The sequence below is a fragment of the Ambystoma mexicanum genome, chromosome 7p, assembly GCF_040938575.1.
Source record: "Ambystoma mexicanum isolate Mex_15411 chromosome 7p, UKY_AmexF1_1, whole genome shotgun sequence".
In the NCBI taxonomy this organism is placed as follows: Eukaryota; Metazoa; Chordata; class Amphibia; order Caudata; family Ambystomatidae; genus Ambystoma; species Ambystoma mexicanum.
The window spans coordinates 922,915,079-922,938,541 of record NC_090939.1 but is presented as its reverse complement, the minus strand read 5'-3'; the positions used below and the strand labels follow the sequence as shown (position 1 = coordinate 922,938,541).

Below are 23,463 nucleotides of genomic sequence, written 5' to 3'. Positions count from 1 at the left end.
GGCAACAAAACATTGTGCGGAAGAGGCATCCGGGCGTTCCAATCACAAACCGGCCGGTAAGGATGCGCACAAGGGACCTTAGGTTCACTGAAGGACCGAACCCTACACCAGGGGCCGATGGCGTACATGTGTTCGGTAACCTCAAGCCCAGCCAAGACCTCGGGGCGTACCCCGGTTTTGTTTTTGAGGGAAGCCGAAAGAACGGCCTCAGAGCAAGCTCTGGTACCCCACGACTCGGTAGAACTGGGTCTACACACAGCCCCCACAGGAGGGGCCTCGGAGTGTACTCCGGTGATCACAGGCCCCTTACGGAGACCCTCGGAGAAAACTCCATAAGAATTATTAGGCCCGACAGGCACCTCAGGGCGAACCCCGGTAACAGAGCGATCAACGCCCCTCCCGGCTTGAGAGGAACCCGGGAAGGTATCCCCCAGCCGGGGTGCTCTGAAAATCAAAGAACTTACCGGGCGTTTTCTCTTCTCGTCGATGAACGCCTGAAAATGCGAAGGAGGAGTCCGTCTGAACACCTCCTCCCACCGCTCCAACCGACGTTGAAGAGCCCAGATCGAAAGGGAGTGACAGTAAAAACAGGAGTCCCAACGGTGTTCCAGACCCAAAAAACTCTAAACAAAGAGGATGGGGATCTAGTAAACGAACGCTAGCGAGAGCCAGAGAGGGAAAAACTGGAAGAAAATCTTCCGAGGGTGCAAGTGCGTCCGGCCCCGATCGTGCGGAGAAAAGGACTGATGGGCGATGCGGAGCCAAGGTGGGCGGGGTTACGGCCGCGTGCCCAGCGCAGGGCCCAGGGCAGGAAAGAGAGGAGGGACACATTTTTGAAAAAAAAAATTCGGATGCTTTTTACAAAAGTGCTCCGGTCCCGTCCCACAGGACAGAGAGATGTCCTATAAGTATGGAGGAAAGGGGACGGGACATAGGAGTATATTAGATATTTCCACTTCCTAGCCTGGTACAGGCCATAACATATCAGTCATTTGAAACTTAGGAGCTGTGGCATTTATGACCCTGCAGAGGTCTGTTTCTCATGGCACTATTGTTAGAAAGTTGACTTCGAGCCAAATGTTGACACTACTCTCAGCCCCTTAAGTGATTAGATCAGCTGGGGCCATAAATATCAGACTTCATGTCTCTGCAAGCATGAATGGAAAACACTTAATGGAAAACCTGTTTGATACAAGCTGCTGATAATTTGGGCAAAACCACTGCAGGCCTAGGTTTCAATAGTTGTATTTTTTTTGTGAATTCTTTGATAGACCCAGTGACAAATGGAGGAAGTTAATTAGCATCATTGGCTTAATTACCAATGCTTGCTTTCAGAAAAAAAAACAAAAAAAAGAGCATTGGATTCTTTGGTGGTGCAAGGACTCAGTTAAAGTGTATGGGCCAGCCTCAAAGGTCTTGGGTTCATTTTTTCTGGGAGTGCATCTCCTCAGAACTGTTGCAGCAGTCAGAGAAAATGCAATTTTACGTTACCATTTCGTATACAAATGTAACATATGACGTAACTTTTCTTTTCCACATTTACACATTATATGTTGTTCTTTAATCAGGGTCATTATACATTTTTTGCAATACTGACTTTAAAAAAATATACACTTGAAATCTCTGTGGGTTTCACTGTATAAGGCCGAGTCTCAGCCCTGCAAAGAAGGAAGCTGAAATAATGCTGGCTGCAATTTGAATTTTACTTTTTGATAAAATGCTGTGCTCTTTTATCTGATTAACTGTTGTCCATTTAATAAACATTTCTGTACATCTTAATGTAACTGCAAAGATGTATTTTTGGTCTTGTCATTTACTGTGGACCAATACACTTTTGTTGCAAATGGGCAGTTCACACAATATTTCTCGCATTTGCTTCTTTCAAATGCTTTCCTTTTTTCATATGGGGAATTTTGATGTGCATCCTTTCCTTTTGTGTAATTTCCCCAGTGTGGTCTGTGGTACACAATGTTGCTGTCCATCTTATAATGACTTGGATTATGAATTAAGCCAGACGAATACTGTGGTGGGAATTAGATAGCCATGGTATTTGAGGCATGCTCCTGCTCGCCTCCCCCAAATGTGGGCTACATTATACTAATGGAAAGGCACATCTGAATATAAATTGCCGGGGGATGACGATTTACTAACATAGGACAAACTAGAGAAATTTTACTGAGATTACTTCTCCAGGCTTCCCTATATCTTAAGCATTAAGATACCCCCTCAAACAGAGGTCCGAATAGATTTATTCATAAGCCAACATCGGACTATAAAAAGGATAACGTCCCGATATACACAGGAACATACCCTTTAAAGACCCACTCGCCTAAACAAGACTAGCTGCAGTAAAGAACACTCAAGTTCGACATTAAAACACGAACACCAAGATTTACCAACTCAAGAGATATGCATTGATAGCACGCTCTAATGTTGATGGAAAACCGCTGTTGTTATTGTTATTTTTACTATAATATCTCCAGAGACAGTGACACCACTCCTGATGAAAGTTCCTTGATAATGCCTTGAGAACTGAAACATGTAGAGTTCTTCCATCTAAACTAAGCACTAGATTGACGAATATAGCTACCTGAAGTAGGGTTGTATAAACAGTGCAAGATAGCAATCGCTCCCTGCGCTGTCAATAGAATCAATTACCTGACAATCAGATTGAGGCCACTAAAGGGCTCTAATAACAAAGTGTCACGACTACATTGTCTGTGTGTTTTTTAACATAAATTGAATTGTGCATAATAATTGTTTTATGTAAAGTGAAAGGGATTGGCCCTTAAGCAAATGTATTTTTCTACTGAAAATGTACTATTTAAAATGATTGCATAACGAATTTTACAGCACTAATTTAATGCATATTTACTGTAAACTGTTGATTATAGCTAACTACCTCCATTGTTTAACATTATTATCTCCCCGATAAAAGGTAGAGCTACTACTTAGGTAGTAAGAATTGGGTTTCCCCCTTTATAGTATATTGTACTCTCCAACAATAACATTTTACGGGTGTATGCTAGGTGGTGACACCCTATTCGAGTCACTGTGGCCGTGGAAAATAGAATGTTGTTTCTCTTCAATGTTAAGCTTCAGAGTTTACTGCAGGGAACTCTAATGTTCTCATATCTAGTATTACCTTCACAAACATTTTACACAGAAGTTTAAAAAACAAAAAGTACCTGGTTTCACAATGTCGAGTGTGCCCTTCATTTTTTGACAAATACTATAGTTTCCAGAACATGTGCTACTAATACCTGTGCTTCGGAAAACCAAAAAGTACTTCAAAAGCAATCCGTGAAGAAACACGGTCAAAGTTTCCAAATACATTTCCAAAACAAGAAACGTTTTTTCAGAGAAATCAAGATTACGAATTACATGAAATTATAAATACTTTGAGAACTTTGTGCTACCAACCATGGTATTTAGTTAAAAAAAAAAACAATAGAAAGTGAGACTGCCCACGGTGGCTAACAGACACTAAAAAGATCACTCAAAGAACATTTGGATCTCATTCATTCCAAGCACCCATACATTCCCTAATATAGATATGTGGGTATATAGCAAAAACTATGTTGTCAAGGATAATAAATTATACTATTCTAACTTGAAGGGGAATGAATTGTTCTTTGTAAAACAACAATAGGCGGGTCTATGGCTTTAGAATGTTACATATACCACCACATTGTTAACAACTGCATATTCGATACTATATATTGTTTCACAAGGCACATGTCTGACAAGTCTCAATATTTCTGACTGATCCAAAAGACGAAATAATCAGTTAAGATTGCTATCAAGAGTCTGTGTTACATACTCAAGTGTGGTATATTATTGCTGATACCCTAGAAGTGATCGAATCCAATGTTTGAGGTAGAAGTGACCAAATTGTTTTTTTTATTTCTTTACAGACGAAAACGTTTTAATAAAATCTACATGGGATGGTGTAAGGGATATTAATAAAGTTAGGGTGAGGAGAAGGTATGTGGGGGTCTCCACCGCAATAAAAAAAAAATGGTGTCTTCACTCTTTCAAAAGCATGGATTTGGTCAAATCACTTAGTCACTTACATCCCATTATTGCGACCTCACTCACATTTTTGGCTTGCATAATCCTCAAAGTTTACGTAAAAAATAATAAAATTGATTGTTTTCAAATGCAAGGATAGTAGTCATATACCTGACTGATAGGGGTCACCTCATGGCATGTTGGTTAAGCAGTCAAGGATTTATGAGAGTTTGAGTTTTACGGAAGGAATTTCAACTGTTCCGTTTCTTATTCCGACTATCTTCTATGTGAGCACATTCAACGAGGATTTTTATTCAGGGCTTCCATTCATTCATATCTCTGCATCATCCATGGGGCAGCGGCAGTCACCAGTGTCCACATGGCGTTCGTAAAACATCTGCAGCTACATGAGGAGGCTTCCAACTGTCTGTGTAGGACTACTACTCTTTCAACTTCAAATAATTGATTATATTAGTACAATTAAAAAAAGTAGTCTGGAATGTCGAAATATGTCAGTTATGGAACAGATAGTTTCTCAATGAGAAAGAAGTTTTGAGACTAAGGGCACACACTTTCAGCTCACAAAAATAAATCTAATTTGGCTACAGTTCCAAATTAAGGCTTTAAGCCCAACTCAGATGCCTGCATTGGAAAAAAGAGTTAACCTTGTCAATGAATAAAATGGAATTGAGAGAAGTTTACCTTTTCCTGCTCGATGTGAGGTTCTTTGTACACAGACCATTGTTTTCCATCATCACTGTATAGAATTCTGTACATCGAGACATAAAAGTTGTATTGTGCCATGGTGGAACCAGTTGTTATGATGCCTGTTATAGATACAAATAAATAATACAATAGTGAGAAACTGGCAAGTATACTCAGCCAATTTTAACACAAGTAGCTTAAAACAAATTGACAACATGGTGAGCCAAATTAACATTCGTTTTTCAGAATTCAATAAGTGTTGATAAACGAGCCCCATAAAGAAAAGAACAGCAAACTTACACTACTATAAAAACTAATAGACTCAGTCTGTTATAAAACAGCAATTCCCACGGTTGTAATCACTGCCCTCATGATTTTCTTACATGCACTCAAGATAAAAACAAATAAAAATGATTTTGAGGTACAAGCATCTGTTAAGTAAACTTGAGTGGAAAGAAAAAAAGAGGCTGAAACAAAGAATGTACTTTGCAACTGACTGTGAATTGAGGAAGAAAGAAATGTCTCTTACAAAGTCTTTAGGCTGGGCTCCTCCCCACCACAAACCAATCTCTCATACAGCTTTGGCAAAGTTCTAGAGTGTCTCTCTCTGTAACTTAATGCAAAGGCGGCTCTTCTGTCCCATGGGTGTGCGTCACCAGGAATTGTGTGGTGTACTTGTATTGGTGTCCCTTGCCTGACCACCACCCTGCTATAAGTAGGGTCATGGTCCCAGGGACCAGACACTCCCCTACTCATTACACCAGTGATAACCACATTGCCCCTTGTTGAGTTGGTTCTACCCTTGCACCTCTGCAAGCTGTCTTGTATAGACTTAATCCACAGGAACCTTCCTTGCCTTTCGGGTTATTTTGAGTACCCGTTTGCCTCCTTTTGTCTCAGGCAATGCCGCACTATCACCCTCCTCTAAATCAATTTTTCCTTCTAACAATTCTCCACTCCACAAAATCTCACCTCCAAAAAAACCTCTTGCGCTCCTCCACTCACTGCCAGATTTCTTCATCCAGCTCCTGCTCCAAATTCCGACACCCATAAACTGCGTAGGCTGGGTTATTTAGGGTCTACAACGTGGGTGGGCCGAGGGTGAATTGTTTGAACATTGTGCCACTGATGGGACAAGGGCTGAGATCATATAAGTAGACTGGCAACTGAGTGTGATTTGGGCTCCAAGGTAAGACCTGAGGTGTCAGAAGGTTGAAATCCTGTGCGACTCTCCTTTGTGTCCTGTCTAGAGCACGTGTGGAGTGGACTGTTTCCAGCGTACAGGTTTGGAGCCTTGGAAGCATTTTGTGAGCATGTAAATGTCTTTCCCATTGAAGAAACTTGAGGAACATTTAGGTGTGGCAATTGTGTTTTACCGTGGCATCATATTATGAAACTCATTAATATTATCCTGTGGCATCATTCTGTCCCTAGAGACTAATGCGCTGAAAAACATGGTGTGTGGGACTTTGCATTTCCCATGCTTTGGTTTAAACTCTGAAGGTTCCCTCTCTATAGTGGATTTGATGGCCAGACAAAACAGAGCAACTTTCCCGAAATTGAGCAGCAGTGATTGTTTTCTTAAAGCCTGGTTTTCCCTTGCTGTAATTTTGGCTCTGCTTCAATTGGGCTTCATCTATTTTGGAGGGGTGCGAGGTATTCCCCAGTTATACCTCGGGCTAGGTGGGCCCATAATGTGTGAAGCAGGGGTCTGGAGAGGCCTTCCTGAGTACCCCTGGCCTTGGTGCAGAGACCAGGTGAGGGTGATCCCACACATACCTCCTCCTCCAGCATCCACTAGGTTAGTGAACGTCATTGCCCCTATGAACACCCTACTGTCAGTTCCAAAGGTCAGGCAAAGGATTTAACCACACACCTCATGTTTCGCCATTTAGGCCCACCCCATACCTTGTTCAAACATCAGTAACTGTTGCATGGGAAAATAACTAGCCTGTGTGTTAGGGAAATTAGTCCACAGCCCTCTGATGGAGGAGGGATGTAAAACCATGTAAGCTAAAAGCAAAACCGTGTTCCAACCAAAAGGCAGTAACAAACTCTCAAGGGAGGAGGTAGGCCAATAGTGAATTCTAGTTATCCTCTAGGGTTAACTTTGTTGTAAAATCGCACATGGACTATAAAGACAAATACATGGGGTTAAACATAACACGTAGAAAAACTCAGTAAACATAGAAAGTGCCTCTGTCCCAAGGGCTGTATGGTCTGCCATGGGACCATATGCTAAATACGCATTGGCAAAGCCAACGGTCTTGGCAGCTTTTGTCTAGGGATGGAATAGACATTTGCCCGGTGCTCCCATAATGGAAATACTTGGCCATGAGACAGTAAGAGCTGGAAAATGATGATTACCTGGGCATGTGATGGGTGGTTGGCAAATGCTGAATACCTATTGTGCAGAGCCACAAATGAGACGCAGAAACAGAGGATTCATGGTTTTGGCCATAAACTTATTGAAAAAAAAGGGGGTGGAAAACCTCACTATCCCTATTCTAGGATACATGTCCCTGCCTAAACCAAAACTGTCTGTCCAACGTCAAGATGTCCAAAGCAAAAATGTCCTGTGTCCGAAATGTGGCCCTCACACTCTAAAAATTAACTCCAAGGTGAAAGGGGAAATATCTTTGGCCTTGAAAAGTGTACAGTTGTTCAAAAATGAAAGGTGCAACTCCAATACAAAAGTTCCAGATGGATAAAGTACACAGTTCCAGAGGATGATTCCCTTGCCCTGGATTTCCCTTCACTGGTCATTCAACATAGAGTTTTCCTTGGACTTCTTTTGGTCAACAAAATAACTTGTATGCAAAACAAATTGGCTGTGCGTCTTCATTTTGGTTGGTTACCTGGTGTACTCCCCTGCCATGTTTCTTCTCCTTTTTAGCATATAATTTAGAATTGGTTATTTATAACGTGCTTAATACCCAGAAGTTTCTAAGCGTGGATCCGGGGATCAAACCTATTTTGTTCTGCATTGTATTGCATCCAAAGCGAGCGCGTTGCCCCCAAGCTACCCTCCCAAGACAAATTATAATATAATATTATAATTTCAACACAGTTTTTGGCTATGCCTAATGTATCCTAACCAGGACCCCCTCACAAGGTTTACTTTACACACTGTCCAGTTTAACTTTGCCTGGTATACTCTCCTGCCAGGACTTTTTCATATGTTTCACTGGACACACTTGCAAACTTCACAATGTTTTGTATTCATTCAGTTATGTCTCTTTAGGAAATATCGAATCTGCCATTCTCTCTCGTATACTTCATTTACTCTTATTTGCATTCGGTATGGTGGCTGACATGCCCCGGTGTCCCAGCTTCCCTCCGGTGGACTCACCGGCTCTCTATGGTGTGCGTCGTTTCTCCCGCTGTAAGCATGCAGCAGCTCTTTGGTGTCCTGTTCCTTCTTTCTAGGTTCCCTGCTCTGCTTTGTGGCTTCCGGGTCCCCCGCATCTCAGGCCAGCCTGCTGAGGGTTTCTCTGTGCTCGAGCGGTGTGGAGGCTGCCTTTCGGTGCCTATGCCAGGAGGTCTTCCATTCTCTTCCTCTCAATATGTCCTCGCAGCGGACCGGCTCCTGCAGTATGATCTCCTCAGCCTCCTCCATGAGCTGCTTGGCTCCATGGACTTCTCAACAGCAAAGCAGTCCCTCGGTCGGTACCGAGAGGATGAGATTCTCTCAGCCATCGTTTATCTCCTGTCAGCTGGCCCCCTAGTTTAAATGTCACAGCATCAAGTATGCGCTCACAACCACTAGAGCGCAGCTTGTGTTTCTGGCCTCCATCGATCTTCATTACTCCAATCAGCTTCCTCGTTACAGTACTTTAACTCCCAGGGAAAGAGAAGTAATTTCTTCATGACTTGTATACAGAGTATGGGAAGGTATTTTCAGTGGCTTCCAGAGTGGACAGGGGGGTTCAAGAGAGTTATGACAATATGCCATCAGGATATAATGGAGGGGTATCGAGAAAAAGGTGGATACCATGTCTTGTTTGATAAAGTCATGTCACTCTCTATAGCTGCCTGAGGGTCAGGATCAGGTAGCGGTTGCCGTCCCATGGCCACATGGGAAAATGAGTGATGGCGCCAAAACTATTGGCATCAGCAATGTTTTTAACAGGATGTCTGCAATAAATAGAAGTGGCTGAAGGCACACTTGATGAAGACATTTATTACACCATCAGCACATTTCCAGCTGCAATTAAGCCATTAATTTTCAGCAGGCTGCTTAGAAAAAACACTGGCAGCCAAATGTTAGTACTGCTTGGTTGAGCTAGCTCAAAAAATTCCCAGGAGGAAGTGTTTTGGGAGGAGAGTTGCACACACTTGATGGGAATGGCCAAAGGGATTAACATGGCATTGGGCAGCCAATAGGTGCATAAATAAACAAACCATACCCATAACCTGTTGGTCCTCATCATTTGATCTTACTCCTAGCTGTAATACAATAATTTTGCCAACACTAAAAAGGGTTACAGTATCAGGGGAACTTCAGTAGAATTTACGCTGCATACAAAAAGTGGGGAAAGATCCCCAAAAAAGAAAATAAGTAAAAGGGCAACAAAACAACAAACGTCTAGGGGTCCATAAAAAGAGACAGCAGAAAATCAAAAAATGAAATTCTGCCTCAACACTTGGCACTCTCAGACATTACCCATAGTAAGTCACATGGTGGAAGTCTGTTCAGCTGTCCAATAAAGCAAGAAGAACTTCCTCTGACATGTCCTTGTTGACAGCCAGCGTGTGCAGTCTATAGGTCTCACAACTGTCATATCGTGCAGGATGAAGTTAGCTCAGGCTAGCAGGAGAGTTCAACTAACAACCGTGACTAGATCATCAATGGGAAAATTCTAGTACCAACAGTTGAGTCAGTCCATGGGGTAGAGCAGGAGAGACCAATGTCTGCATGTGCATCTGTACCTTCTTCTTTGCTGGTACATGAATACACAGAATTAACATTGAAACCATACGAGTCACCTTGCATGCATGCATAAAACAGTATGGGCGACAATGTAAAGTTCACATTTCATTGTACATGGTCAGCAAGCATTTTGAAAGTGGCCCCAGCAGCACCTTGTGCAACCAGAGGATAAACAGGAATCTCCTGCCCCTGTCCCCAAAGTCTAGCGTGTCGCATTGCAGGACCACTTCGGTCCCAAGTGAAAATGTTCCTTGGCCATAGGCATAAAGCACCCAAGGTTGTTGCCACGTTGTGGATAGGTGTGAGTAAAGCACCTAAAGACATGATCTCATTGTGTCTGTATGGAGTTTCAGGTTTGAACATATTTTTATTGAGGTTTTGCAAAGGAACAACAAGCATTTCAATCTAGGCGCTATCGCTCACAACATAGAATAGGATCAGACGTATATTCAGGTGGTCTGGGAGAAAGTTAACAGTTGGTATACAAGGGGTGCTCCAATCGCATGGCGAAATCCATACATTGCATGTCTGAGCAAGCAACATGAGCCAGAGAGTTATAAGATAGATCTCCATTACATTTCGTTTCGTAGAGGTTATGTGTTCCTGATTGTAAACATTACTAATCTACTATCAACAATGACACTCTGTTTGTAATCTTTAAATTGATTTTGAAGTTAAGAACTGGTAGTCGCCATTATAAGCCTTATGGTCCGTTTGGGACCGGTTGGTTGTTAGGTTCAGGAGGCGAAGAAGAAAGAGGTTCTGAGGAAGAGATTAGGGAAAAGCATTGGAGGTTTCAAGCTCATGAGCTTCAGAGTGTTGCGTTAGTAATTTAGTACAAACAGCTTGGGAATTACTGGTTCATCCAGGTGTACGGTGTGATCCAAGTCATTGGTGAGCATGCAGTGTGCGGAAGATGTGTACGTTTATTCTAAATATCACATCGTTGTTAGATGTAGTTATGATTAGGTTGTTCCAATTGGGAGCCACAGGCATCTAGCTGGTCGAGTCTCGGTCGGTAGCTTCTGTAAGGAAATGTCCTGTCGTAAGTCTACTTAGAGGGTGGGAAGAGGGGTAGACGGATCTCGGACCATTATATCCACCCAGGGAACGTTCAGGGGAAAGGGTGTGGCGGATGTTGTATTACAGGGGTTTACAGACTTACAGGTTTTGACATATGCTTGGGTCACTAGGTTGAATGTGGTACATTTAGTTTTCTAAGGGTTTCCATATTTGTGTAATGACTGCAAGTGACATTGGGTCATGGCAGAGTGTTTTTGTGGCCTGTGGGACTGGAACCCAGAGTTTCACCAAAGTCTATGGGACAGAGGTTCTTGGTTTTTCCAGTGGGTGGTAATGCATTGGATGGCAGATGCTAATAATGTGTCTAAAAGCAGTTTGCTCTTGGGATTCAATGAGCGGTCTTAACTCAGAGTGCTGATACAACTTTTTTTAGTTTGTTAAGGTTTAGCCGCAGTGTACCTAAAACATACTGTGCTGCCTCATTCCAAAAACTGGATAAGCAAGAACACAGAAAGGAGCATGTGCTCAAGCATGTCAACTTTTTGGGGAACTTTGCATCTCCTGCACGTTGGGCTGTCGATGATTTGGGCCCTGTGGATTCTGTCTTGCGATCATAGAGCCCTATGTATTACAAAGTATAGGGTTTGGAATTTGCTGCTAGCTCTCGACGCTGTTCTGATTCTTTTATAGATATGTCCCCATTGGGTGGGAATGATGTTTAAGTTTTGTTCCCACAGTACGATTATAGTACGTGTTTGAGAGCATATTTTCAGTCAATCGATCCAAAATTTGAACGCTGCACTACCTGGCGCCATCAAGCACCGCACCACGGGTTGACTCATTGACAAATTCAGTCATTGCATTAGGGATACAAAAATAAAGGAATAGAGAGGCGTACAGAATATCAAAGCTTCAAACACTACTTGAAGGAGTTATCTGCATTTACGTTTGGACTTGGCTGCCAAATGACCACATAAACGTACTTAATGTCACCATTTCTCAGCACTGATCCGTGAAAATAATGAAGCACATATTACAACACACAAACCACGGATCTACATTCTAAATAAATAATCATTGTGGCACACAAGCGTAAAGCCAAATTTCACACAATTCGGTCATACATTACCATGTAATAGATGATTGCTTTGGGTACTCAAGTTCTCTTGATTCTGGATTTAGGATTCCTTGTGCTGAAATGAATCATGCGGTAACGGGCCTTTCCTTGCACAAGTGAGGGAACATACAGCATCAATAAGGTCTTCACTGACATTATGACGTCTATTGCACAGCTAAGGGACCTCACTGTAGTTGCCACTTAATTTTGTCAAGATGAACAGGTCAATGCAATAATAATGTGATCACATGGGTTCTAAATTAATGAGCACAACAGTGCTATTGTTTTTAAGCATATGTAAAATTGCGCATTACATCCGTGTGCCATGGAGACACTGTTTTTAGAGCGCAAGGGCGCACTGTTTACAGATGCCATGAGTATGCTGGAAATAACCCAGTTGCAGTTGCATGTTGAGACATTGAAGCGCCGGGGCACAATTATTCCGGGTGTCATGGGCACACCGAGGTTTTAAAGCATAAAGGTGCATCCCTTCTGGGTGTCACGGGCACAGGATCTTTAAAGCGCCAAGGCACATTCGGGTGCCAAGGGTAGTATTAATAGAGCAAAGGTGCACTTTGTCCGGGTGCCACAAACACGCAATGTCTTAACGCCGCAGCAGAGCTTCCATATGCCATGGGCAAGCAGCATATAGGATGCCAAACATGTGCACGACTCCAGGCGCCATTTGCCCCACTGGAATGGTGCATAGCCTTCAGTTGGCCTTTTTTCGGAGTCCTGTAAATATTCACTAGCTCCGATAGTGTTTTTTTTCGTACCCCGAGTTTCCAACTTCCTGTATTATTTTTAGTTAACTGGACAGGTGTTACCCCACAGCACCACGGTAGGGCAAAAAATACTGATTTTCTGAGGGTCACTGACCACTTTAATTTAGGGATTATGAATTATCTGAGACACCATGGGCTCCAGTGCCTCGGCGAAGAGGATGGATTACCAGGGGTACCTTTGTTGCACTCCTCTACGCCTCTACTATTCATCACTTAATCTGTCATCAATTCCATCCTTGCCACAGTCTCTCGGGCCTATATTAAATTTGTGAAATACAACGCTCAGGGAAATCCCAGACCACCCTGCTGAATTATTGTTCATCATCTAAACCCAAGAGCAGGAATGCATCCCAGGTCCTGTTCACTATCAATTAAATGCAGAATATGACAAATGTTATTCACAACATTTCTTTGGATCATAAAGCGTGACTGGTCTGGGTCAATTTGATATGGCATAATTTGCTTAATCTATCAATTTAAAGGCATGAAAGCCGCCTGTCTGTAGGACACACATTGTGTCTCAGGTCTCGGTTTTGAAATGACAGTTACCAAAGCATTGATTTGGATAGATTTCCCCCGGCCTCCTTTTTGACAGATTTTGAAGAGTCTTGTCAGTGGTCCAACCTAAGTATGTGACTGAATCTTGTGAAAGGAGGCCTTAAGGACATTAGGCATGTAATTGTTTTACATTTACTTTTTTTTTTTAACAACCAATAATACCTCCAAGTTCTAAATGAGTCTCCAATGTTGCCCTTTGCGCCTCAAGCCAATGCAGGAAGCATTAGATCTTCTGGTTAGGCCTTTTATGTAAGACTGGTAAATTCAGCTAACATCCATGGCCCATACCTAGACACCGAAGTGTCAGCATAAGGGAGACATACCCTTACAACCTTATAGAGCCCCACAAGCTCTCTGCGTCAAGGTACTTCCCTTGTCCCCATTATGGCAATGGGCAGTTTAGCTTACTCGAGACTACTACGGGTAAGCTACACTGAGGGACTCCGTTTCGTACCAACACAAGGTGAACTATGTACATACACATTCTCTAAGAAGAACAAGTTACTTTCTTACCTGGTAACGTTCTTTCGATGGGATGGTCCGACGACGTATTCCATATCTATTCCATATCTATGACATGTAATCACCACAGCTGTGCTGCTTCGGAAACTTTTTTCGGCGTCTGCGTCCTGCGTCGATGCGCCGTCGTCGAGGACCTCCTCCAACGTCCGACGTCATCCGATGTGATAAGTAGGACGCACGACACCCGTAGCCTCAGTTGTAGTTTTTTCCCCCAGAATGTGTGACACTAGCCAACTGCCAGTCAGACACAAAGCCTTGCGGAACGTAAGCTGCAATCGCAAAGAAATTCTGAAGCGGGGAAGGCAGGGCGGGAGCGATATGGAATAAGTCGTCGGACCATCCCATCGAAAGAATGTTACCAGGTAAGAAAGTAACTTGTTCTTCGAGGGGATTGGGTCCTCCGACGTATTCCATATCTATGACAGACTCCCAAAGCAGTACCAGAGCAAGGAGGAGGGAAAGAATTTAGAATCAAAATTTAGAATAGCCAATCAAATAGCAGAGCAAAGGACCGCCTTGCCAAAGGCCAGATCCTGTGCTCGGATGGAATCGAGGGAATAGTGACGTACAAATGTATGTACTGAAGCCCAGGTGGCTGCATCACAGATGTTGCGAATAGGAACACCCCTCTGCAGGGCAGTAGATGCAGCCATACCCCTGGTAGAATGGGCCCGCAAGCCAGCCGGTGGGTCCTTACCCGCCAAGTGGTAGCACTCCGAGATGGCCAAAATAATCCAGCGAGACAAAGTCTGTTTTGTCACAGCTTGCCCTAAACGCTTTCCAGCGTAACCAATAAAGAGTTGATCGTCCACTCTGACATGGGACATGCGTGAAACATAAAAGCTTAAAGCTCTCCTAGGATCAAGCCTATGGAGCCTCTCCTCTTCCTTACCAGGATGCGGAGGAGGATAGAATGCCGGAAGAACAACCTTCTGGGCCAAATGAAATTCTGTCACTACCTTCGGAAGAAAAGAAGGACGAACTCTAAGGACAACCATGTCCTTGTGAAATACAGTGAAGGGTGGCTTAACTGAAAATACCTGTAACTCACTCACTCTGCGAGCGGAAGTAACCGCAACTAAAAACACAGTTTTCAGAGTTAATAGCCTCAAAGGGCAAGAATGTAAAGGCTCAAACGGAGCACCCATAAGAAACTTAAGAACAAGGTTTAAATCCCAACCGGGCACCAGGAAAGGTGACGGAGGGAACACATTAGTGAGCCCTTTCAGAAACTGTGAAATTAAAGGGATTTTAAAGTAAGAACACTCTTCAGACGAGCGCTTAAAGATGGACAGCGCCGCCAGGTAACCTTTAATGGTACCCACTTGAAAGCCCCTGTGGGCCAAAGAAAGTAAAAAGGAGAGAACCATGGGGATGTCACATGCAAAAGGATCCACATTCTGAACTCGGAACCAGTCGCAGAACTTACGACAACGGTACAGAGAGTTTTTTGCTGGCCTTCGGGCCGAAAGCAACACCTCCATCACGTCTTCAGGGAGGTCCCAATCCTTATACCTCAACCTTTCAGAAGCCAAGCGTGAAGGTTGAGGGATCTGACATCTGGATGGAGAACCTGACCCCCCTCCCGTGAGAGCAGATCGTCTCGGTAGGGAAGACGACGTGGAGGGCAGATGGACAAGTCAAGAAGGTCCGGGTACCACGTCCTCCGAGCCCACGCCGGAGCAATGAGGATCATCCGGGAACCGAACTTCCGTAACCTCCGCAGCACTTGCGGGATGACGGGGACTGGAGGAAACGCATACAGCAGCGGGAATGACCACTCCACCACAAACGCGTCTCCTAAGGCTCCTTTTGGAGGAAATTCCCGCAAGCAAAACCTTTCGCACTTCCGGTTGACACTGGAGGCGAAGAGATCCACTTGAGGGGTCCCCCAAAGGGCGAAGATCTCCAGGAGAATCTCCTGAGCCAACTCCCACTCGTGAGAGATCGTGCTCTGCCTGCTCAGAGCGTCCGCCGTCACGTTTTTCTTCTCCGGCCAGATGAACTGCCGAGATCGAAACTTCCTGCTGGATGGCCCAGAGCTCGAGCTGCATCGCCTCCCTGCACAAAGGAAGTGCATCTGCCCCCCCCTTTTTGTTGAGGTAGTGCATGGCCACTGTGTGGTCCGTCAGGTCCAGGACACTCTTTCCTCGCACAGTCGGCAGAAAAGCCTTCAGGGCTAGCCTGACGGCCCTCAGCTCCAACTGATTGATATGGAGTCTGGACTCCGACGGAGACCAACGACCGCTGACTGTCAGCCCGTTGGCATGAGCTCCCCATCCCGTGAGGGATGCATCCGTCACGATCGTCAACTCCGGCCAGGGAAGCCAAAATGGAGCCCCCTTCATCAAGTTGCCTTCGACGGCCCACCACAGAAGATCCCGGGCGACCGAGGGCGGCACCTGAACCGGGTCCCACATCCTGCCGGAGGACTGCGACCATTGCGTCTTGAGTGCCCACTGCAAAGATCTCATCCACAGGCGAGCCTCTGGCACCAGAAGAATGCAGGATGCCATGAGGCCGAGCAACCTCAAGAACTCGAACGCTGGGAGCGTCTGGGCATGCTGAAACTTGTGCACCATCTGCTGAATGTGAAGAGCCCTCACCTGGGGAGGAAAACACTGCCCCAGGGAAGTGTCGAGCACTGCTCCGATGTACTGGAGCCGCTGTGTTGGCGTCAAATGGGACTTCTTTAAATTGAGGGAGAAGCCCAGCCTGTGAAGGGAGTGGCAGGTGACGGACAGATGATCCAGGACTTGCTCGGGAGAGCTCCCCCTGATCAACCAATCGTCCAGGTAAGGGTAGACTTGAATCCCCCCTTGCCTTAGATGCACTGCCACCACCACCATGAGCTTGGTGAAAACCCTCGGGGCGGAGGTCAATCCGAACGGCAGGACCCGAAACTGAAAGTGCGAGTCGCCAACCGCGAACCTCAGGTACTTCTTGTGCTTGGGATGGATCGGCACATGGTAGTAAGCATCCTTGAGGTCGAGTGACACCAACCAGTCCTGAAGCTGAAGGACCTGGAGGACTTGAGAGAGAGTAACCATCTTGAACTTGTCCTTCCTGAGGAGTTTGTACAAACCGCACAAGTCCATGATGGGTCTCAATCCCCCGTCTTTCTTCGAAATCAAAAAATAAGGGGAATACCATCCCTTGTTCCTCTCTGCTACAGGCACCTGTTCTATGGCGCCTTTCTCCAGCAGGGCTTGAATTTCCTGCGCAAGGAGCGGATCCGGACTCTGCAAAGAGAGGTTCCCCGGTGGATTGTCGCAAGGCCTGTGCCGAAAGGGAAGACAGTAGCCGTGGGTTATGATCTCCAGAACCCACACATCTGAAGTAATGGCTTGCCACTCTACAAGATGCTGCGCCAGCCTTCCCCCAAACCGGCGAACCATGGGACATGGCCTCATGACTGAGTGGGATTGGGAGCGGCCGCGGCGTTACCTGAGGGCAAAGAGGCAACTGCACGAGCGGCCTTGGCACCACGGGTACCCTGTCGTCCACCTCTGGTACCCCTGCGTTGGCCTCTTTGACTGCCAGCTCCTCTCGCTTTACTGAAGGACGAGTAATAGCGAAAGGAACCACCCCTCCACTGCTGTCCCCTAGGACGAAAAGGCAGAGGTTGGCGAACTGCAGCGCCCAACGACTTTGCTGCAGCTTTCGAGGTCTGCATCCTCTCAAGGCTCTCGTCAGCCTTGCTGCGAAAAAGGTGTTCACCGTCAAAGGGCATGTTGAGGAGCCAAGACTGCACATCAGGAGCAAACCCCGACTTCCGCAACCACGCAAACCTGCATATCACGGTGCTCATCGCCATGGACCTACTGACGCATTCAGCTAAGTCCAAACCCGACTGAACGGACTCACATGGCATCCTTACCATCCTGGACCATAGCAAGGAAACCATCCCGTTCGTCCCCTTCGGGAATATGTTCAGCCGCTAACGCAACACAGTTCCACAGAGTGTGTGTGAAACGAGACAAGGCACAAATGGAGTTGGCCGCCTGAAGCGCCATACCACCAGAAGAAAACACTTTCTTCGCCCAGCCATCAAAACGTTTGTCGTCCCTATCAGGAGGGATGGTAGGGTACGACGCCTGCTTTGCCGGGGCCATGGCCGCCTGCACCACCAAACTCTCCGGAGTGGGGTGCCTGGTCAAGTAGCAGGGATCGCTACTGGCTGGACGGTATTTTCACAACAAGGATCTGCCCACTGCCGGGAGACTCTCTGGAGCAGTCCAAGCCGCCGCCACCCTTCTCTGTAAAGCCATATGGAACGGCAGTACCGGATCAGTTGGGGGACCAACATCAAGCATGTCCGTCAGATCATCCTGCACAAACTCCCCTGGGGGAGCAGACCATCCCAGGTACTCAGAAACCCTAGCCATAAGTCGCCGATACGAGGAATCGTCATGAGAGCCAGGCTCAGGCCTACAAAACTCCACCTCCGGAGAGGTGTCCAGTCCACTGGCATCATGCAGTGACTATCTCAAATCGTCAAACTGACTATGGCCCGAGACAATTTCATCTGGAACCTGACTAGGAACCAGGCCATCAGAATCCTCATCCGCCTCTGAAATATAGTCCAGGTGGCGAAAAGAAGACACCCGAGAGTGCTTGCTCTTAACCAGAGCCTTCCTAGGGGGTTCACCCGTACCACGGGGTACCTCCGACACGAAAGGCGTCGATGGCGTCGAGCGAATCGGCCCAGCGTCGAGAGAACCGGCGCCGGCGCCGAGAGGATCGGCGTCGACGTCGAGGAAATCGGCGTCAACGTCAGATGCAGCGCCTCCAGCATCGGCGGCGTCGACACAGCCCTTGAGGCCGGAGCCCCGAGCGTGTCCCTCGACGACCTGAGCGTCGACGGCTTCGATGACTTCCTCGGAGCCGGAGCCTCGAGAAAGCCTGTCGACGCCTCAGATGTCGATGTCTTCCTCGAAGACCTCACAGGTGCACACGGTCTCGAACGCGTCGAGGACCGGGACCTGGAACGGGTACGTCGAGAACGAGTCTCCTTGTCTGAACGGGACCTCTCCCGTGACTCGTGCCGACCACTCTTGCGAGCGGTGTCTCTCGACCTCTCACGACTGACCCCACTCGGGGGCGCGGACGGCTTAGTACCCTGCGACTCAAGAATCGCCAGTATTTTCTTCCCAAAGGAAGCCCATTCCTCCGGCGTCGCACGGCTGGTGGGGTAAGCGACGTGCCGTGCAGAGTCCTCCGAAGAGGACCTGGAAGACGACCGGTGTCGGCGCTTCCGAGAATGCCTCGAAGAGGCTGAGGAGTGGCGAGACCGACTCCTAGAAGGAGACCCACGAGACTTCCGACGATGACGCGGAGAGTCACCCCTCGAATCATCCGTCGAAAGCCCCGCAGATTTCGACTTCTGGGGCTTGGACACCCGACCTACCGACAACTTCTTCTTACGTTCGCGTAAGGCTTTGGACGTGAGCGACTGGCAGTCGATACAGTCATCCATGTCGTGGGCCTCCCCGAGGCACCAGAGGCAGGCATCGTGCGAGTCCGTCACCGACATCTTGGACCCACACTCCCCGCACTTCTTGAAACCCGGACGCGGGGTCGAAGACGAAGTAGAAGACATCTTCACACGAAGGAATGTCACAAAATGAACAGGTTCGAAGAACCGAGAAGAACAGAACTCTAAAGAGTCGAGGCGTGAACCGAGAATCACGAAGCAACAGGTTCGTGGAAAAAACGGAACTGAGGCTACGGGCGTCGTGCGTCCTACTTATCACATCGGATGACGTCGGAGGAGGTCCTCGACGACGGCGCATCGACGTCATCGACGCAGGACGCCGAAAAAAGTTTCCGAAGCAGCACAGCTGTGGTGATTACATGTCATAGATATGGAATAGATATGGAATACGTCGGAGGACCCAATCCCCTCGAAAGAGCTATATATGCATACATTAGGCACGTGCCAAAGTTTGTATATTGTGCAGACGTTTCCACAGATCCATGCAGTAACAAAGGTTAGAAGTTGTCCATTAATGGTCTGCAGAATTGCCATGATAACCGGACGTGGAGTTTACTTATTGGTATAATTACAAAATATATATATTTTTTAAAGGCCAACAACGACCCCACTGCAATGAGGACCCGCATTTTGCAGAGTACACAGGGCTGAATTCCAGTAGAGTAACCCACAAGTATACGTCAAACCAATGAAAATGAAACGCATTCTTCAAAAATCACATTGCTACCAACTCTGCTTGCTAAAAGCTGCTTAATTTACCTGTAATTTTCTTAAATTTGTTCAAGTCTATTTGTAGCCACTGGTTCTCATCTATAAAATAAGATGCCCAGGGAGGCCCATGTTTCTTCATCCTAGCTTGCTCAGGACTCCAGATGTGTGTTTCGCCCGTAAGGTCGGTCCACTCTAGTATAGATGAGGCAGCTAACTGAGAATCCGGGATAACACCAGATTCCATTCCAAGAGTCCCATAGCAACCTGAAAATACAATTCAAGCATTATTAGAAATGTTATAAGCTGTACCACCAGTGAATAGACATCAGTTTTGCATTTCATATAGGACTATGTGGTTTGAGGAAATCAACACCCTCCTATTTTTAAGAATTTATGCAGAACAGTGATGCTCAACCATGAAGCCATTTCTTAGTATCTCTCCCTTTAAGTGAGATTAACCCACTTGTTTTACAAAACATATCTGACAAAATGTCTTTAACCAGGATGACAATATTTGTTATATAGTGTAAAAATACCAGTGGCTTGTAGGAAACAAAATAGCATGTGCTACTGTTTGCAATGGATTAGTTTAATTATCTGCCACAAGCATTGCCGAAGTCAACAGTTTTGGGTCTATGAAGGCACCCATACAGAAAAGACTGGTAGTACACAGACAAGGGGGTGATACATAGTGATACCAAAGGGGGGCACACAATGAGCCTGGGGGCAGTGGAGCACACTCGGGGCATAGGCGGATAGTGAACAGAGGAGCACAGAAGGGGGCACTTTGTCAGAACATGGTTTCGCGCACTTGGCATCCCAGCGAACACCACAGAAGAGAGCGGCATACACATATCACTTGGTTTAGGCAGCTCACTCACAGCACCAGAGGGCATAGCTACAGCATTCGGGGCACTCATTCACAGCACAACAAAGTGCAGGGAGTTATAAAATGTGAATGGTGAAGGAATCCATAAGGAATTAAGGAAGCAATAAAATGAGAACCCAAGGGGTGGAAGGTAGTAAGGACAAACCGGGGGAGGGGGAATAACTTCCAACGGGGCAGGGGGATACAAGTTTGACAGCTGGGTCAAAAAACATGTTGCAGCTGTATAAGCCCCATAAAACATTGGGTGGCGCATGCATTGACACTGCATGTGGTTTCGGGAGGATAGAAGGTCGAGTTGGCCCAGTGTATTGTGGTGTTCTGCCAAGGACCCTGTGGTTAAAAAGATGGACTACCCCATCAGAGCGAATTGTTTTTTACTAATCTCTAGAAGTCATATTTATGTGTTTTCAAACAACATTGCATACAATTACTTGGAAAACAAATTAGTGTGCATTTATGGCCAAATTAATCATCATCATTTTGTGTTCGTTTCGAAATAAGTTACATAAAACAGTTAAAGAAAATGTAAAGAAAGAGAACAGTAACTCAGCCAATCATAAAAAGCACAGCAATACAAAGAATTGGAACAACATTAAAGTGCACAAGCAACGATGTTCAGAGAGATTTTACAACAAAAATGTCCTGCGTCTAAGTCCATATCCTAACAAGATAACCTGATGCCACGAAGAAGCAGGGCTCTGTGGGCATCTTTGCACAAATCCATCAATGATGGTCTGAAAGTTAAAAAGGTTAAACAGAGGGATTAGCTAAGAACCGCGAATGGCCTGCAAATATGGGCACCAGAAAAAGATGGCAGGTCTTCAGGTGAAGATGAACACACGGGTAAAGGATGTAGAGGAATTCCATTTGCACAAGACACTCATGATGGGTAGTAATACCCAGACACAACCTTAGGGAGAAGGTCCTCGCAATGGGCGCATCAATCCAGGTAAGACATTTTTGAAAGCCCAAAAATAACTTAAATCTCATATTAAGTGGATAAGGTTTTCTGGTATGCTCAGTCAAGCAGCTCTAATGCCCAATCATGCTTTCTTAAGGCATTTACAGTCTCGGGTCTGTCCGATAAATGGCCCATCCCCATCTGTTTTAAGAAGGTTTTTATATGAGTGAACCAGGGCTTTGCTTTACCATGATTGCCGTTAAGAATTGAAATCATGGCACTCCTGTAGACAGATCATTTGTCCTTGGTCCAGAGTCTGAGCCACAGAAGTACAGGTTCGATCCGGATAGTGTAGTCGAAGCCCAATGAGCCCAATTCAAATGTAAGGGCTATACTCGGGGTCCCCTGGGCAGTGACAGAAGATTCTTTAGGAATGTTTTTTCACCTATGCCAAGCTAAACGTGCTCGACCATCCCCAGAGTTCAGCCCTGTAAAGGGCACCTGGTATAGCCTGGGTAAGGTATACTCCGAGAGCAGGTTCGATGACTTTTCCCCAAAGTATTTTGGCGAAATTAAGTGTGGCTCCTGAGCTTTGCTTCAAGGTTAGATCATATTTAATGAACTAGTTACTGCAGCATCCTTTACAATGAACGCGCAGACCCAGGTAGTCGAAGTATGGCGCCTGCTCTATTTGTACATCCTTTAAGTTCATATTAACGACTGGGGGCACGTTCCAGTTGCAGACCATTATCTTGGTTTTAGATTAATTACAAATTATTTTGTTCTACAGAGTTAAAGTAGAATGTTAAACTCTTTCTACAGACAGAAGGCTGAGGTGGAGAGAAGAACTGCGTCATTGGCAAAAAGGGGGATGCTAAGCTGTCCTCTGTTTAACACTGGGGCATTTAGAAAAGAATTGAGCAGGGTAATTCATTATAGTGACGTGACATGGCAGGCACTGGAAGCTCAACAGGGAACGGGGTCGCCCTGGAAAGCTCATAGACACTCAAACACACCATTATGCTAACTCATTCATCTGCACCAACAAACCATAAAATGCAGCTATACCCCCGAGATTAATTCGGCCTAGCTGCACGCATACTTATATACCGCCACAATAATTTCAACTGTCTTTGGAACGCAGCTATACCCCTCAAAAAACGGCTTAGCTGCACACAATCTCGTTTGCAAACTCAAGCACAGCCAGAATGCGGATACCTGCTGACCAGTTTCCTCTCTTGGCACTGTGCACCTGGACACCCACTGTCCTTCGGGCCCAGGTACCTGCTCACCCTGCCTCCCTCCTGCACTGCCTCTGGGCCTCCCATTGCACTGGGTTCTGTATCTGTACCCATACAGTCCCCCACTCTTCTTCTGCACTTATCAGATATACCCTATTTGACTAATCTTGCACTTGCCACTTGCTGGCTGCACTACCACCTTTTCATTGCCTGTATCTATTTATTTATTTAACTTATTCTTTATTATTTTCTCTCCTCTGTTCTGCACTTTCCACTTCTCCCCCTTCCATGCACTTTCCCCCTTTTTCCCTTCTCCATGCACTTGCCCGTTCTTAATGTCACTGGGCCTAGTAAGATCGTTGTTTTTATTTTTTGTTCTCCCTTGTTCCCCTCCCTTTGCTTGGACGCGCTCTGAAACACTTGTGTACGAGCACGACATAAATAAAATATATCTTCGCATACCCAAGTCCATTGCCTTGCTGCACACATTCTACTGATCTCCCACAACCACTGCACCACACCTAGCACTAGTATGCAGCTACACATCACCTAATCCACACTAGCTAC

The 23,463-nt window shown here is 45.9% G+C and overlaps 1 protein-coding gene across 1 annotated transcript in view; it reads right to left on the bottom strand.

Annotated features, from left to right (window-relative positions):
* DCBLD2 (discoidin, CUB and LCCL domain containing 2) overlaps positions 1 to 23,463 on the bottom strand; it is a 621,557-nt gene that overhangs the window by 153,152 nt on the left and 444,942 nt on the right. Inside the window, exons 8-9 of the mRNA XM_069637211.1 lie at positions 19,914 to 20,129; positions 4,717 to 4,841 (exon numbers count right to left, since the gene is read on the bottom strand). Of these exons, the coding sequence (XP_069493312.1) occupies positions 4,717 to 4,841; positions 19,914 to 20,129 (341 nt within the window). The remainder of the gene's footprint in view (positions 1 to 4,716; positions 4,842 to 19,913; positions 20,130 to 23,463) is intronic.